This window comes from Hyalella azteca, unplaced genomic scaffold, assembly GCF_000764305.2.
Source record: "Hyalella azteca isolate HAZT.00-mixed unplaced genomic scaffold, Hazt_2.0.2 contig11450, whole genome shotgun sequence".
Classification (NCBI taxonomy): Eukaryota; Metazoa; Arthropoda; class Malacostraca; order Amphipoda; family Hyalellidae; genus Hyalella; species Hyalella azteca.
Window position 1 is genome coordinate 120,609 of NW_025941449.1, and position 19,760 is coordinate 140,368.

Here is a 19,760-nt window from a genome sequence, read left to right on the forward strand (position 1 = left end):
TTTTCAAAGGTGACGCCGCTGCGTATAGTTCGGGGTTTGGCGTTGTGGCCATGGTTGTCACGGAGCCAGTTCAATTCATCGCGGATCTTGAGATGAAGTTGCTTGATTGTTATACTTTGAGACATGATCTGGTTTCGAGCTTGTCTCAGGTGGCAGGAAGAACGGCTGCTCAATGTCATTGAAGTTACTCCAATTAGTCCGATGTAATCCCAAAGATGAAGAAGTCTACAACCTTCTTTGAAAGAAGGTTGTAGACTTCTTTCTAAAGAGAGCATCACTAATCTATATTCAATATAGATTAGTGATGTTTATTGATATTTATATAATCAAAGTTATCTGGAAAGCGATAACAAGACTCGTGACTAATGCAATTGCTCTCTTTAAATTTTGCTTCAAAGAAGGTTGTAGACTTCTTCATCTTTGGGATTACATCGGACTAATTGGAGTAACTTCAATGACATTGAGCAGCCGTTCTTCCTGCCACCTGAGACAAGCTCGAAACCAGATCATGTCTCAAAGTATTACAATCNAATTAGTTCAGCTCTGTGTCTCACAGTCTTCATTTGATCTCTTGCTGCCGGGTCATGGGTGCAGAAATTACTATAAGATAGCAGAATAAGCTTATTTAAAATAATCGTAAATAATCACCACTTATTTTTATCAACCAACGTCCACTGAAGAATATTGTTCGATCCTGAAAATTTAAATCAATGATTTCTCTGGTCATTAACCACTCGTGTTCAAGTATAATTATATACATATATATGTATTATTCTATAAAAAATATAAGTATCATATTTCTAGAATTGGACAGAAGTGATTCAATAGAATCGGAAATGCTTAATATAATAATTCTTTTAATGCAGCGTTTAGATGTGCATATTTTCTCACTATTTTCGCCAACTCGACTGAAGAGTCAGGCCGCCAGAACGTAATGACCACTTTGATCTGCGCCTTGGAAAACCAATAAATATTGGAGCTTATATTGGATCTGATTATTGGAACAGCCATCCCAACCGGTGGGCGCCGCCGTATTTTCACGAAGAGATTCGATATTCGTCGGATTGGATTTGATATAGAAGAATTGTGCTGGTTGCCAAGGAAAATGAATTGAAATTCTAAGCCGCGCAAGGAGGCTATTTGTCTTTCATGCAGATGCTCGCTCTGAAGCGCCGGTGTATTGGACAATAAGAACCACCAGATGAATTTCAGCTGGAGATTTATGCTCGGTATTATTATAAGACGCTGAATGAGTCAATATGATATAAACATTTAGCCCCATCATACTAGTTTCAGCAATGGATTTTAACTGGATTATATCGACAGAGAATTTACAATATGATATGAATGCAAGAAATTTGTTTGCATCATTCACGACAGGAAGGACAAAAATGTGTACATTGAAATATTTTAAAATATTATGAATATCAATTTAATAACACTCATATGAAATCAAATGCACATTATTAATCTAATCAAACACTTCGATCAGTAATAACGAAAAAATGTTTCAGAAATGAAATTAGATCACAGATACGTATGGCACATCATACAACGGACATGCGTTTCCAGTAAAAAGACCAGTCTAGATGAGCTCATAAAAAACGAATGTGTTAACATTACCGACAGATAAATAACCTTGAAATTAGCCCCCGATTTATTTTGTTTGTTTAAGCGAGTCTATAGACTTGGCTGGAGAACAGGTGTATTGAACTTCCCAAACACAATGCTCACACAGAGGTTATTTTACACGCACAAGAAAATCCTTTAAGGGGACCGGCTACCCCTAAATTTTTAATTTTGGGGTTTTCCGATTTTTGTGCTCATCTTAAAGCTCACTTTCTGACGCATCGAACGGTACCAGAATCATCTCTCTACGTCAAGAAATGATTTCGTGACAGCTCTCTGAAGGGGGGCGGTTTTGAGGGCCCTTCAGTAAAGTCTATGGGATTAATTCTAAGGCTGGACACACTAAAAAGGAACGTCTGACGTAAAGCGGCCAATTATGGCATTATCTGGTGCTTGTACTCATCTTAAAGCTTACTTTCTGACGCGTCGAACGGTACCAAAACCATCTCTCTACCTGCATTTTGAGGCACAGGACGCGTCGCAGAATGGGGGGCGGACGAAAAAATGTTTCAGAAATGAAATTAAATCACAGATACGTATGGCGCATCGCACAGCGAACATGCGTTTCCAGTAAAAAGACCAATCTCGATGAGCTCATTAAAAAAGCGAACGTGTTAACATTAACGATAGATAAATGATATTGAAATTAGCCCCCGATTTATTTCGGTTGCGAGTCTATATAGACTTGGCTGGAGAACAGCTGGGGCCATACTCTCAAAACTCGCAAAGTGAACGTAATTACTTACGCTCTACTTTCTTGTCTATGATTGGTGGATTTTGCTTCAAATACCGTCGATGATTGGCTGATGAACCTACGATCTCTTAACTTTTTTTGAATGTATGGCCCCAGGTGTATTGAACTTCCTAAACACAATGCACACAGAGAGGTTATTTTATGCGCGCAAGAAAATCCTTTAATATTGTTATTGAAGGCACGCATGAACTGCAATGAGTCTGATATGATGAATGAATTCACCCCAGAAAGAGTTCTATAAATGTGAAAAGTAGGAATGATACTCAACATAGGAAAATTTATTAGCTCCAGATTCAATTTGGCATCATTAGTATTTTTAATTACTGACTGGATAACAGATTTATAGCTCCTCGACACTCGCTTCCACGATTATTTTTTCGTTGAAAATGGAGAACAAGCAACTTCAACACATTTTTGCTACATTATCTTCGAACATGGTACATTTACCTCACACAAATGTGTGCATCACCATCATCAACGCGCTCGGCATGGTCACAAGATCATGTCAGATGTGTTAAGTAAATCAGTTTACTATTATTCTTGATAATAATGCCGTTAAATTAGTCAATTATTTTCGAAATAAATACAAGCTATTGTAGAGTCAATGCGGCCTTGAAAATAGAGATTTTATACTTTTCTGAAGGAATAAATCATTTGGAACCAATGTTCATTCAACAGCATCACATAAAGAAGAAATAATCGAGAAAAAAAATCGAGTGATTAATCTATTTTGTCTGCAGAATCTTACTCTAGAATAATCAGTCATGTTTGAATTGATCTGGAAATCAGAATCTGCAAGGAAGCTCTGAAAATCAAAGAGAAATCTACTAACTAAGCACGAAAAATGTTTGTTGAAGTTACGTCGTGACATCGTCAATCACGCACGCAATATGACAGAATTTGACATCAATATTCATGGCGTATCATCAAGACACACGACAATCTGCCCAGCTTTGGAAGGACACTAAACAGCTCAGGAACTATCGCTAAATTGCCCAACTTGTCTGCGTTCAGAAGCAGGAACTGAAAATCACCTGCGAATTTCCAGTGGCCAACCGTCCGCTGGAAATTCGATCTTATCGATGGTTCCAGCCTCGACGTAGTCAAAGACATTATATGCGACATCTTAATAATTATCCTATCAGATCAAAATGTATTCTCTGAGCAAAACACAAGGTCAACCTCCGTTTATTGATATAAACCCCAAATAAATCATACGCTAACGTGACTTTGCATACACTTGTGTGTTGCTTGGCTGTGGAGAGCATCCAACGACATGGTGTGGGACGACAGACCTAATGATAATTTTCCCAATATTGGGAGAGAACGTACGTACATGGATTGCAATATCCTTCATTCGCTGTCACCTCAGCGCCTGGCATACTAAAGTCCTTGCTTTGAAGTCTGTTCTGTTCAAATGAACGCACGAGACACCGGCAACACAACTAGATGCAAACATGGTCAGCTCCCTGGGTACACGCTATGCATGAATCTGTCAGCAGTGAAATAAATGGACATTGGCAACAACCTGCATTGAACCCTCAGTTTGCACTTAGATAATAAAAGCATACAGAACAATATAATAAATTCTTGATCACATCTTTAGCAATATAATAAATTCTAGATACATTATTTTCCTCCTAAAATTTAATACAGTTTTATGCCATCTGTCATACATGTACTAGCTGTAAATTACGATGTTATCCATCTGGTGAAGCTCTAATGCAGAACTTAGAACGGAGTTCCGCTCGACGTGAGTGGTGAATGTCGAGTTAAATAACGTCATCGTTACAACGGCTATGTACTATGTAGACATATTGAAAAATTTTCTTATGTCATTGCATATTCACAGTAATTTCACTGCTATATACATTTAACTACTCGAAACGATGCTATTTTGTTTCGCTATCTTCGATTTCAATCAGTTTGAATCTCAAATTGTTCCAATTGTTTCCAAACTAATGTAATCATTTTCATATTTATTCTTTTATAACCGGTTTCCGCGAATATCTAATAAATGGTAATAACATTTAAATCATGTTCAATTCGACAATTTTTTGTACAATTTATAAAATTAATTTCAAGTATTTTTTACTTGGTATTGGCGAACGATCCGAAATTTCCCGGTTTCGAGCCTCAGTTTTTTAATTTATCGAACTACGAGCATACAATAGAAAATTTCTGAAAACCGATATAAGCCATGATAATTAGCTCAGTTCAATTTTTGACTATGAGTCTCAGTTATAAACCTGATTTTATACAGCATGGGACACTTACAGATGTAACTAGAGGGGGATATACGTAGATGTATAGATGACACATACTGATGACACTTATAGATGACACTTACTGATGTAACACTTACTGATGTTACTAGTGCGGTACAACGAGATAGAAGATCCTCAGAAGGGCGTGTAGCATTATCATTCACATAGAAGACATTAGCTGTTGGTTGCTTCTGCCACATGTGGGCTTTCGTTAACATGATCCTAATCTGAGGGCACGGAGCCCCGCAAGTGTGCATTAGGTAGACGTGAGGATCACCCTAAGACGCTTAACACCCTTGACTAACTAACTAACCTACCTCGAAGAGATCAAATGACGTTCCCAGAGCTTCTAATGAGACATTGTGGAGCTTCTGATCTCGATTCTACAAAGTGGAATAGTAATAAAGTGAATATGATTGCCTTGTTGCTTGAAGTCACGATAAATTGCTTAAAATTACGCGATTAAAAATGTTTTTTTATCTTATCATCTTAAGCTAGTTCAACAGATCGCGATGTCTGGTTTCTGGTTTCGTGAATACAGTAGAGTATTCATTTGTGTCGGTTCCATCACACAAAAATCTGATCCATCGAGGACTGAACAACTTAGTGTAAAGATGTAATCATAAATAAACTCAATGGTACATGGAAAACTGGAATGAGGAGAAGATGACTGTGTGATGAATGTTTGATGGCTGGAGGAAAAGATGGTAAAATGGGTAACTATTTATTTTATCAAACGAAGAATGCATGAATAATTTAATGATATTATCTTTAAAAATGTAAAGTTTTAACGCCATACTTCCAAATGAATTTTAACTTTGTCTGTTCAACATAGTAGATGTCATTCTTATCACTTCGTGTATTTTTATTTTATTATTTGTGATATTAGAAAGTAACTGATTGAGAATAAAAATGTCGGTGATCAATATTCAATCGAATTATGTTGAATTATGAATTATCATGTTATGAACAATCCAGGGTGATAAAGCGACCATGACAACGAAAAGTCAACGTCAGTCGTCCCCGTAAGATTTGTAGTGTCAGTAATGAAAAGATTACGCAATGTATAACTTCTCGCAACGCAGTCGTCGACTTGAAACTGTTATACTCAAACCTGCGCATTGTTGAACTGAGATATCTGAGAAAGGCTTCCTTGTAGAAAAGCAGAGACAGGTGATGATGAATAACAAAGAAGAAAGAACAAAGCATTCGGCTCGATAAGAAGTCTCTTTTTGTCCGCTTTGATGTAACTATCTATAATTTTACCCCCAAAAAAATATATTCAAACATTTTAATACTCGCGTATCTTTAAGCCTGAAGCGAACTAATGACAACGTGTGAGAAATACCCCCTATTTAAGGAAACGCGTTAATGACAACGTGGTAGAAATAACCCCTGTTTAAGGAAACGCGTTAATGACATCGTCGTAGAAATAACCCCTGTTTAAGGAAACACGTTAATGATAACGTCGTAGAAATAACCCCTGTTTAAGGAAACACGTTAATGACAACGTGGTAGAAATAACCCCTGTTTAAGGAAACACGTTAATGACAACGTGGTAGAAATAACCCCTGTTTAAGGAAACGCGTTAATGACAACGTCGTAGAAATAACCCCTGTTTAAGGAAACACGTTAATGACAACGTGGTAGAAATAACCCCTGTTTAAGTAACACATCACCGAGCTACTCACGGGTCCTTGAAGATGAGGTTGGCGGGCTTGCCGACGCGCGTGTGCTCAGCGTCGAGCGTGACGGGCAGCGAATGTGGCGCGCCGTCCAGCAAGTCGCCGGGGTAGAGGTCGCCGTGGTCCCTGAAATATTCCCCAAGCGCACTTCTCGGCCACCGAGTTTTGGATTTTATAGGAAAGTTAAGGCGGTTTTTTAGAGTGGAAAAGTTTTTTTCCTCCCCATGTGATGACGAATGGGTGTGCGAAAGACTTATTTCTTCTTCAGGGTGATGCAATTCACTCGTTTTCCCATTTCGACGAGATTGATCACCAGTTTTTCTCGCGCTAGTGTACGAGCTATTACTTCTTTCATCATGATGGGGGGTATAACTCTTCTCACTCTCAAGAGATAAAGCACTATTTTTTACCCCACTAGAACCCGTCTTTTTGCCCTCGCGTGGCTCTGGATGAAGAGTTACATGTGGCACGGAGGATTGCTCTGCAACGCCCATGGAATTGCTCGGCAATCTTTTATTGGATTGCCGTGAGCCCAATTGCGAGGCTTCAAGATGAAGTCGACTTGGAGGCTGAAGAAGACTAGAATTGTGGGCTCTGGGAGGTTGGGGCGGATCTGAGCGAGCTGCCATTTGTTCGGGGTTCTGGAATTGATCAAACAAGAGGTCGTGGTGTTGGTGATGGTCAGGATATATTTCGCTACTTTGTGTATGGCCAAGGAGGATATTGCCGGTTTTCTTTGAAAGATGAGGTGATTCTTTCTTTTTCTTGGAAGTAGGAGAGAGTTTCTTGTTTTTCCTTAATTGATCATGCGATGACGAAGGGTATGAACTCATAAATTGATCATGCAACGCGCTGAGGTGCAATGATTGCTCATGCACTTCTTCCGGATTCTGGTCTCGATGGGGCACAGGGTTTGGGTTACTCGGTTGATCCTTTAGCAGGTCAGAATTCGGGGATTGATCTTGCCGGTGACCTGGCGACCGAAATTGGCCAGGAATCTGGTCAGGAGGAGCACGATGGTCAGATGTGCACAGAGAAGGAGGGATCGAATGGATCACGAGGAGCAGGGCGACCAGGAGAAGAGCCGAAACCCGCACGCAACAGCAGTCACGCGACATCTGTGAAAAAAAAAATACGAAAGAAAATTGAAGTCGGGTTATACTTCTCTCCCAACATGAAAAATAAATTGTTATTTATAGTGAAATGGTCTAATGTATAGTCATATAGTTTCCGAACTTAATAAATTTATAGAATCTCAAACACTTGTTAAATGCAGCAGTCATGCGACATCCGTGAAAAAAAAGAAAATTGCAGTCGGGTGATATTTATCTCCCAACGTCAATAATAATTTGTTATTTATAGTAAAATGGTTCAATTTATAGTCAAATCGTTTCTGAACTTAATAAATTTATAGAATCTCAAACTCTTGTTAAATTATTTTGCTGGTGAATATTATCAATTTAAAATTTCGTTAGAATCACTACACCAGTGTTCCCTATAGCAAATTCATTAGCCTAAAAAACAATAACCTGTCATTCGTTTTACTTGCGAGATTAGTGATGTTGTCTCCCAAGAAAGTAAGATTTCATAAGTTGTATTTGGCGTACAATATTTTCAAGTTGGTTCAATAGAAGACAAGCTGTACTCTTATAGGCAAGTTACCATGCATGACTAAGTAATTTCGTCATATTTCCTCCGACCACGTTTTGGTGACAAGCACCAAAGCAGTTCAAAAACTACAAGAATACATGCATAAAAATAGAAAGATAAAATATAAACATGTTGTGATCGAAACCCCAATCGCTAAATGAAATGCGGAGGAACGTAAAAATCTGTTCAGATTATTTAATTTGATTCACAATTTCCAGTGAAAATGAACGATCAGCGTCATTTTGACAAAGTTCTCTTTGAAGATATATGGTGAAAAACATGAATTCAGAATAAAAATGTATGTATTAAAATATTTCGCTGTTCCATTATCTAAATAGCCTTGCTTATAGTCATATCACATATGTATTTATGTCGAGGCAACTTTCAGTAGTTACCAAGGTTCATTTTGAGAAAATTATTTAGTTTACATTAATTATCTACTGAGTCTCTGTGTCCGAATCTATGTCCAATAAGTCAAAGAGTCAATCCATTTCCCATTCAATCATATTGGTAATTCTTTGAATTTGAGAGCGCGTCAACAAATGTCGGAATGACATCGCTCAACTTTACACGCAGATTGGCAGAACACCAAGGGAGGAGTTTTGTACAGGAAATCGGCTTAAAGTGTTCGCCTTCACTTCGACGTACTCTTAAGTGCGACGTACAAGTTATTATAAGAATTTAGACTCCACTGCCAATACTTCAGATTTGGGCATAATGGAATCGTTGCGTATTTATAACGAAAGCCTTGTTTATATAACGCTAATAGTTATTATACGCTTAGATATTTTAATCTAGAGTTTTTCACGATACTTTATTGTTACATATGACAGTTTAAATTTTAATCTCTTCTATGTGAATTTGGTCGTTTAATTCGTTTTAAATATTCCTGAAGTTCTTGACGGGAGTTCTTGACGTGATGTTGGAGCTGGTCTGCGACGTGATGAAATATGGCCAAGTTACTCTTTTTTTTTTGCTTTTAAATTCTTTGTTAATATAAGTAAAGAAGTGATATGTTATTTTAATGGTGTAAGCAGCGATTTTAAATAATTCACAGCAGCCTAAATTTTATGGTTTCCTGAAAGTTGAGTAGGCAATATTGAATGTATATCAAAGTGTCCGACATCAAAATTTGCGACATTGTGAAATGAGCTCCCATAAGAAAGTTAGCAGAGTTAGCGATACAGTATCTGTAGAAAATAAGCATGCAAGTATTCAGGTACGTTAGTCTGGCAATGAAGCTGAATTACGTTACCAAGTTAGCTTTTCCAACCGAAAACAAGTTTTCCAATACGTATAAGTTCCATTGATATTCTTAGCGGTGTTTCGAAGCTCTTCTTAGAAGCTTATGAGTAATTTTCCTCAAATCAGTTTTTTAACTAATAAAACATTGCACTCTAGTAAGATTTTTACTGTTAACAGGAATTCAGTGACCTCACAACGCGGATAATTTCACATATTGAAGGTGGATATGCCGCGCCGAAATTTCTGGCTGAATGAAACTCTAAAAATGTTTGGGCCAGACCATCAATAAATCGAATCCAGCGATTCTGAATTACACTTGAAACTTTTTAATGGAAAATGTCGTTGAGCACGATTTGGATTCCAGATCTCAATGTCCGCTGGAACATAATTAAGACTCAACTTAGCGGAAATGGCGTTTGAGAAATGGGATTACGAAGAATTATACGTTAAACTGCATAATCAATCACATGCAATTATACAGGTCTGCGATTGATTAATTAATACTGTTTCTATCTTCGAATCTTATATTCCATTATCTGAAAACATGCGTCGTTCATTGCAAAATGACATCTCACTCATCGACAGGATGTTCCATCTCCAAAGAGTATTTCGTGACGAGCGTTTGTAAACTTGTAATGGAAGTTGACGGTCAGGAAGCATTCTCGACGCCGCCTCGCCGTAAACAGTTGGGCTCCCAGCACGCCCGTGTACCAGCACGCCCGTGTAATTGCCAGCCCAAAATACGGCATTGCTTTCCGCCTAATTTGACGTGAGACTGAAATGGGATGGGACGCCGCCGGGATAAGTTCTGCGAGCTCACATCAATTTAAAGCAATCTTTGCAAGATTTAAACCGTATCTATGCAACATGAAAAGGAACAATTATTAACAAGTTTGTAGGCGTTGCAGCCTGAATTTGCAATTCTTTTCTCTTTATCCAGTTCGAAACAAATATTCTATTCTTTTCACGATAAACAAACTAATCGTCTATACTTTCATGTATTCTATTATAAAACAACTCTTTCCCCATGCTTCGGATCCTAATTTCTATTTTTTTTCTCTGACTTCCAAACTAATTTCCATTCATCTCTTTTTGGCAGAAACGAATTTTCAGTTATTTTTGCAGGTCGCTAAAAAAGTCCTGCTTTGCATTTAAATTTTCCAAGTCAGAGAGGCTGGTCATGACTCGCGGCATTCAAGTTTCGTGAAGGCAACCAATGTTTTGAAGCCAACAAAACAAATTAAGGGACCATAAAAAAGGCCCACGACGCGAAATAAAACTCTTATGAATCTATGTTAGATGTCACGAGATTACAAACGTCCTTATATAGGCATAATCGTTTTGAGGAAATTCCGATGAAATTTTTTTGCGTTCGGGTAGGATATTATTTTGTGAACAGAAAACAGACAACAACAGTCTGTTGGACGAAAAGGTTGCTGCACGATTTGTCAATTTGGTACGCCGTGCTTGCAAAAAAATAACGGTACAGTTTCATATATGAAAGAGGTAAGGTTCTACAATATTATTTTTAACCTTTTAGAACTATAACCAGATTACAATTTTTCTTTTATTTGGGATATCATTCATTAAAAATATCGTGTAATGCAATCGAATAGCTCACAAAGAATACAACTTTAATTTATCATTCGAGACAACTAATTTATACCTACAAACAATGTTCACGAAAAATATTTAGGCATTATTGGCACAAAGTTCCCACGAGGCTGTCGGTAAAATTGTTCAGAAAGAAGTGGCCGCCCAGTGTACATCTCCCGAACGAGTCTAATGAAATAGGACAATATTTCGGTCACGGTTTTGCAATAAATTGTAGGGCCCGAGACTGAGATTCCGTTAGCATTGTTTGCAGAGCAATGAAGTCCTAATGCAATACGCCAGACTTTGCGCCCACTAGCTCTGCCTACCATGCCGGCCGTTGCCCAGAATTCAGACAATGCAAGAATTCAGCACACATGAATTTCCCTTTAGAATATCCTGGAGTATAATAGAACGAGGTGAGAGAGCTGGCTTCATAAAGCCTCGTAGGCCACGACAAATGCTCTCCGGGTAGCACATGCAAAGGGAGTTCGTTCTCAGGCAAGTATTGCTATAGCGAGACGATACGTTACAAAGCTGCAGCGCATTTGAAGGCAACAAATTCAACATTTATATATTACAGTTACTGCCATGGCAAGGACGTAAAAAGAATTATGACTTCATTTCGAAACAAAAACTTCAAATGATGATATCGCGTTTATTTCCAAGTAGTTTAAGAAATCATTTTTCCTTCGTTCAATGTCTACATGTCTCTAGTTTTCTAGATCCTCCCACAGCACATCAAAGAGCATTATTTGAAGGAAGATCAATTCGAATTCGACAAAACATTCGAAACTTATCCAATTTTGTTCAACTTTATACCGATGCAATTCAATATCAATATGCCGACTCATTTTGATAGGGACCCATTAATACCAGATATGTCGGCCTCTGAAAAAAGCACTATAAGGATGCCTCGTGATCATGAGCGATCGCTGCTCCAACTTCTGTAAGGACGAAACTTGGAGACGAACTCCGAACCTCTCAATCCTCCAGGCTGGTGAAATGTTCGCAGGCTAGTTCAATAACTTAAGAATGGACGAGACTGATCAGGCTGGAACTTTCAGACGAAAATACGCTGTAATAAGCCACGCTACAAGTTCCTACAACGCAGTCAAAATCTGGAAAAGGGTTTAAATTAACAAATCATTGCCATATTGTGCAGTAAATTTACATCGGACATTGATCATCAGTATGCTTCGAAGATTGACCAGACATGAGNCATTGCCATATTGTGCAGTAAATTTACATCGGACATTGATCATCGGTATGCTTCGAAGATTGACCAGACATGAGAGTTTAGTCAACTGAAATTTGTTTCTCAAGTGACGAAACATGAGAGTTCAGGCAGCTGAAATTTGCTTCTCAGGTGACGAAATATGAGAGTTCAGTCAGCTGAAACTTGTTTCTGAAGTGACGAAATGAGAGTTCAGTCAGCTGAATTTTTTTTTTCTCAAGAGACGAAACATGAGAGTTCAGGCAGCTGAAATTTGTTTCTCAAGTGATGAAACGAGAGTTCGCAATTATATTAATTCTGATGGTTGTGTATTTGTTTTCCGTTCGGAAGGCACATGAAATTTCAGAATTTTTAGTAAATTGTTCAATTTATCATAACAAAGCCTATGTGTCTTAAAGATTTTCGTAATACAATCTCTGCTCCGTTGCCCAACAATGGCGGTTTGGCACGAAATTCAAATCGGCACTGCCACGTAATCTCGCGCATCACGACCAGTAATGTGCAACACATCATAATACCACTGATTATTTTGTGTAAAATGAAGACATCCGTATCATTTTTCCAAGTCTGAATAATAAGCTCAGTAATAAGCGCAATAACAATCACAGTTAATAATTAAAACTGACGTTCACGAAGTCAATCTCATGACATAGACAAACAAGAGTAATAGGCTAGTAGGATATCAAAGTGAACAATGTTATTAGATGTGGAGTATCAAACATAGGATGTGGAGATGGAGTTTAATAAATAAAGTATCAAACCGCGAGAGTGACTATTCCTATTGTATTATCTACGGCAATCCCCATTGAACGAACTTTTATCGAGCGATAATGATATAATATCTTATTTTTCAGCACTGATCGACTAGCGAAAAATTCACATAACAATTCGATGAAAATCTAATCAGTTGATGCACCAATCATCATTTACAGTGGTAACTACAGATACCTTGTTTGACGCATCGTACGTGACGCATCTGCAGATTTTCTTCAAGATGAATCAAATAAAAATGCACGCATTTAATATACCCGACATTAACTGCATTAAATGATTCTGCATCAACTTTGAACTTACCATACTCTGCACCTTTGCCCACGTCGCGGCTTGATTATATCATGAAGGTGAGTTAACCATTTCTGCTCACGCGGAAAAATTCTTCTTATTGGTAGAGTTTTTAATAATTGTGGCATCAACTGACTTTGATGCGAATATAATGTCTATGTGATAATACCTGAAATCAGTTAATTCAGACCTAGATTTCAGCATCATCAGTCTTTCTTCCCTGAATTGCAGAGAATGTACAAATTCTTTTGCTGCTCTTGCCATATTATTCTCTACGGCACATTGCTAAATATAAAAACATATACGGTAGAACTCCATAAAAGGGAAGCTTCATTCAGAAGTCGTTAATAATAAGTAGATTTAAAATGAACCCAAACTATTGGAAGCGTCATGAATAGTTTTATTGTTGGCTTCAACACGATCCTGGTTTGAAAAACGGTACAAGTCAATTCCGCAATGCATTTTCCATTGTTAGCAAAGCACTTTTTCTCTCGCGTTTTGGACACGTTTCCTATTCCTAAAAAAAACTTTTATTCGGGCAGAATGTGACCGCTCGTCATTCCGCAGAAGCGATCACCAAATATTGGATTCAAAATAAAAACAATGGTCGCTCAGTTTTCACGATTTGAATTCCATTTAGAAAAATGTATACTCTCATCATGAATAAATCACTGCTATGCCTGTCTCTTATACACATCTAGATGTGTATAAGAGACAGGNATTGACATTCACTTACGCTCTCTTTCGGTTCGAAAAGTTTATGTATTGTACGCTTTTTTGTTCTAGAATTAAGATTATCTAAATGATGATGGAATGAAATTTTTATGCGCATTGTGTGCAAGTCAGCGAAATTGAGTCAGTTAATTTGACTCCCATGACTAAAAATTACATATAATTATTTGAAATATTATCGCATGTTGAAGTTTTTTGGAGGGGATTGCGGTTGCATGGGATTTTTCCTCGGAGAATATTGTTATTGATTAAATTATGTCTGGGATCTTGTGTTCCATCATTTAATACCGTGTTGTATCAGTCATTAGAGTGCTTGCTTTTTTTGTGTCTTTTTGTCGAGGGAGACTCTAAACTACTAGGAAATCTCTTTTCCGAATTTCTGTATTAATTGCGGCGATAAAAAGGCTGGTTATTTCCTTTGTAAGTCTTCCCCGGAGAGTCATGAAAAAAACTAGCGGCTTTCCTTCCCGAATTTCGGCATTATGTAGGGCATTGAAGAGCTTGGTTATTTTCCTTCCAAATTCAGCTAGCTGCATGAGCCATAAAAGAGGCTGGCAAAGCGAGGAGTGGTCCTGCAGCATAGCTCGTGCGAGATTTGCAATTACGACCAAAGGACAACGCGCAGCCGCAGTGAACAAAGCGGCTCTCACAATGTTACCTAGAAATCTGAAAATGAGGTGAATTTCCACGTCTGCACAAGTCACAACGGATTGTTCCATGTTTGCTAGACGTTGACAAATCGCTTGACAAGGAGGATGACGTCTACTTGAAAAGAAGGATGTTTTCTTATTCAAAACAACGCTCAAAAATTCATGAAACTCGCTAAAAAAATGACGGTATTGGTGTCTTCTAAAATGAGATTCATGAAGCCCTCCCTCAACTTTTTGAGGCGTGATGCTATATCTTGACTCTTAACATTCGCATCAGAAAACTCGAAGACACTGCGGTCGATCTGATTCGAGAAAAAACTCCACTCAAAAAAATTCAAGTATTTGGTAACGAGGTGCCTTCGAGTGTCAAAAATTGTGACTTATGTGACTAGTTAAGATCAAGGAACGTAAATAAAACCAAATCAACCAACAAACAACAATGCACAGAAATGACGACTGCAAGACTTTTCTGAATTATAATAAATTCTGAAATGAATTCTGAAATTCAGAATTGAAATGAATTCTGAAATTCAGAATTGAAATGAATTCTGAAATTCAGAATTGAAATTAATTCTGAAATTCAGAATTGAAATTAATTCTGAAATTCAGAATTGAAAAGAATTCTAAAATTCAGAATTGTGTTGAATTCTGAAATTCAGAATTGAAATGAATTCTAACGACTGCAGGACAACTATAACTGAAAAGCAGCTCACTCTCACATTAAATAGATACCCCGGCATCTGTTTCGTCATTTAAGGTGGTCGTGGAGAAGACTTAATTAGGCTCCTTGATCCCAACACAGCGTCAGCAAACTTCTAAAGCTCCAGCTTTTTACACGCAACATCTGGCAAGAAAATTATAGCCAACCTTAAATAACGCATGCGAATAAATTAGTTTCATTTTAATTTTGCGCCATATAAATTACCCGGAAATTTCTAATACAATTCTTTGAATTTTAAAATTGTTCGTGCAATGAAATTGATTAATTTATATTCCTTCTCAATACCGCCCATGCTCACGGAGTAAAATAAACTATGATGAATTTATTTATATTCATCATGTCTGAATCTTGAGATTAAGTGATAGTGATATTGCAAATACTCTTCGCAGCTCATTATACATTTTTTCATTTCATGATGTATATACTTAGTTACTTACTACTGTGCCTTTCTTGTTGTTTGCGAATATCTCAACATTCCAATGCCATGGCACTTTAAACCTCTCGTGCGAAAAAATTTCTCCTCCTCTTCAAAATTCCTAGCAAACCTCGGTAGTAAATTTTGGTGTCGTTGAGTTATAGTTATTCGATCGGCTTAAGCGCCAGAATTTACGCCGACTCACAGAATCACTTATATAGGGCTTTACTCATCACGAACGACAGGTGAATCATTGAATGGGCGCGTAAGAAGCTAAAACGTTATTACGCGGGGAGTAAATTCATTCATGGATACAATTAACATAAGCTAGATACTCCCATAATTAAGCGTGTAGCAGGAAAATATAAGTGTTTGATGGCATGCACCTTTTAAGTTAGTCAGGGTCTAGAAATATTGTGACATAAAAATAAATAGACTCATGCTTGAAGTAAACTAAAATACCGACTTTATTTGTTATGGCAAACAACGTACACGGTTTAAATGGTCCATCGAAAACATCACGATCGTTATTTACTTAATAGTTCGGATATTTAATGCAATAATGGAAAATCATACTTTTTAAGTTAGGATTAAATTAAAGGCAGTTAATCACGGTAATCCTGACATAAGGATCTGGAAGCCAGAGGTGTGTCAACTCAAAATGAATAATATGCGTTTAAAAATTACTTTTTAAAGACAATACTTCTAAAGAATACAGTGTCTCCTATGTTATACATCTACAATGAATTTCTAATTTATTTCCATATATTAATAAAAACTAATTTTTGCTTTTTTTTATATTAATATATGAAAAAAAAATACATTTTTTAAATTATTTATTCTGTCAATTGATTCATGCCTTGTCTTCAACTTTGCTCAAGTGTGCAAAATTTCAGAATGATTGGACAGGTAGAAGTGTGTTGAATATCGATTATAAGATTTATAGAAGAAAAAATTATTTTTTCATTTTTCAAATTGCAAAAAAATATACTTCTAAAATTATATATTCTGTTAATTGATTCATGCATTATCTTCAACTTTACGCAAGTGTGCAAAATTTTAGATCAATTGGACAGGTAGAAGTGTGTTAAATATTGATTATAAGATTTGAAGCAGACAGACAAACAAACAGACAAGAAGTGAAGTTAAAGAGAAGTGTTGTAAAAATAGGTCACGGGCGACGACTTTTCCGTTCGATCGATAAATACTTCATCATTCTGTTAGGACGCTTACGTGAGAATTATTTAGAGCCACCCGTTTAAGCTCAAAATCATTAATTTCCACGAGCGTATTCCAACAAAAAAAAATCGTTTCTTTAATCAAAAATTGGGAAAATCAAGGTTTCCAGTAGCAACGAATTCACTCATCCACTTGGACTGTTTCATTGAGTATTTAAACCTGCGATTCGCTGCTGCACATTAAAACGAAATACAAATGAGAGTAGAGAAAAACTCGTCCCGGTAACATAACACGAGGGGCCAGTAGAAAAGTGGTCCAATAAAAGGCCGTTCCGGCGATGGGCAATTAAAAGTCGCACCCATTAACTCTTTTTGCCTCAAAATAAGACTCGAGCATAAAATCTCCTGGCGGAGAGGACGGAAGGCTACAATGCCTTTGATAGTAACTAAAGAAGCCGGATTGTGTAACACAGGATAAATTATTTACCCATGAAAAATCGAACATAGATAACAAATGTTCCAAAAATTGCTGAATGAATTTCGTGGTTAATTAATATTTTTTTCTGTGATTCCCATTAAAACTAGAACTTAGATTTTCGAACGTTACTTCACAAAAAATTAAGAATGGGATATTTTGATAATTAATGAATGACAAAAAATTATAGAATTTATTACTTTCCGCTGAATTCGCCGCGTCAACAGATTCTGTATATTGGTTTATCTTGCGAGCCTTGCTCTTTTTGATTCGAAAATTCTACAGAAATGAGGCCTGTCAGTCAATCGAGGTCAAAAATCTAACGTTCCATTTAATTTTTTGTTCTTTTTCAAGTAAGTAAATTCTGTACGATATGGCCTATCAATATTCCAAGGCAGTAACTCTACAATGCCGTCTTCAAAAGTTCCTCTGCAAGGAAATTCTGTACGTAAACAAGCAATAGTTCCCCAGGACATAGAGCAGGACATGCGTGCTTCGTGTGGAGCCGGGGCCATACTTTCAAAATTCGCTAAGTAAACGTAAGTACCTACGCTCTATTTTCTTGTCTATGATTAGTGGATTTTACTTGAAAGGCCGTCAACGATTGGCTGATGAACTTACGATCTCATAACTTTTTTTGAAAGTATAGGCCCAGGGCCCATACTGGTTCAGTATGGGCCGGGGCCCGATCAGCAAACGTCAATTAAGACTGCACGTCGACGTACAAGATACCGCCGGCCTCGGCCACCCCAATTATCGGAAAACAAAGGAACGGGTCGACGATGCTTCGCATGTTGGACTTTGAAGAGACGAATCTCCTTCTTGTCATTGCTCCGACTAACTTCTGAAGTCTCTGAATGGAGGGAAATGAAAATATATATTTTCTAATCATATTGCCCATATCAATAGCCATATTTCGCACGAGCAAAGCTCAGAATTCAATGCAATGGTCTTGCAGAAGATGTTTCAACCCAACAGCGTTTTATTATCTAACTAATAATAGTCATGACATATATATAACATTATATTACCTCACTATGCACTCACTTGCTTCCTTTAAAAGTCGCTATAGAAGTCTACATAACAATATACAAGCAATAAAATAATAAGTTAGCAATTTAGATTAGCAATAGAATAGAATAGTCGTTTCCTTTAGAAGTCGCGTGGAGATCCTTATTTTGGATTTGGATCTTTCCAAAAGCAAACATGGTCTTTGCATCCAAAAAAACTGTGCAAACAAGCTTTGTCAAAGAATATAAATTTATACATTTAATTTGCGACGAATTGACTCACGAATCGACGTAGAAAATTTCTACAATAAAGATTATACCTACGTTAAATTTTAAGAAGATGAACTTCACGATTTTTAGAACACCGTGAGATTATTTCATCAAAGAATTGAACCATTGGCGAATTATATTTGTGTTGCAATTATTTACGACAAAATTATTCTACGCGCAGTTTCTTTAAAACTTAAATTTTCATCGCGACGCAATATTCCAGAATGGTCAAGAATAATATGATTTGAGACCCCGGATTCAGACCCAGGCTACCGCTACTGAGAAACAAAAAAGTCTCGCAAAGTCCCAGACGCGCGAAAAGTCAGTGTCAAGAGCTGAATTATGGACGATGTTGAGCTGGGAGATGCTTGCTCACCTGCCTTAGGGAATGCCGGAATTGTTTGGAATGTCGTGGCACTGGCAACAGGAATGCGTATCGGCAAAGCTGTCGAGTGCGACACAGGGAAATGCGAGTGCTCGAGCTGAGGGAAAATAGCGCAATGCCGAAACTGCAAAGACTCAGTCGTCTGGGGCGATAATACCAAATTAGTCCAAAAGACACCTTTAGAATATTGATGTTTATTTTGTCTCATTTTGATGTTTGATTTGTATTTCTGCTCAGTTAATATTATGCTTACAGCCCACAAAATATAGACCGTCGTCGATTTGATATTTTCATCACACATTCGCGTTTGAAAAGAAAACTGAATAACCAAATGAACTCTGCTTAGGTAAAATTAAATAGACACGTAAATACTTTGAATCATTCATCACAGTATAAATAAGTGTGACTTATAAGAAATTTGCGCAAAATTCTTAGTAGAGATTTGAAAATGTAGATAATGAAGACCATTAAACATAGAAATCATTGGATTAAGAGGAATCAATCAGGAATACCAGTCAAAGGATTCATAGTAATTACTTTGCGGTACGGATGAATTTGGTCAGGAAAATTATCATTAGTTGTGGTTAATCTGATACGTAAATAATTGTTATTTACTTAGATGAACTATAAGTATATTCTTTCAACTGGAAAAAAGACTCAGTCGTCTGAGGCGAAAATACATTAGAATCATTGTTTATTTTTAAGAATATCCAAAAATATACAAAAAAAGTCAAAAATGTGTTTGGAATATTAATAAATATATTGAGAGTACAAGCAAATGGACAATAAGCTAACGATGTAC

At 37.1% G+C, this 19,760-nt stretch overlaps 1 protein-coding gene across 1 annotated transcript in view; it reads right to left on the reverse strand.

Annotated features, from left to right (window-relative positions):
- Window positions 1-19,760, reverse strand: part of LOC108672298 — a 132,423-nt gene that overhangs the window by 75,166 nt on the left and 37,497 nt on the right. Inside the window, 1 exon segment of the mRNA XM_047882844.1 lies at window positions 6,342-7,453. Coding sequence (XP_047738800.1) covers window positions 6,342-7,453 — 1,112 coding nt within the window.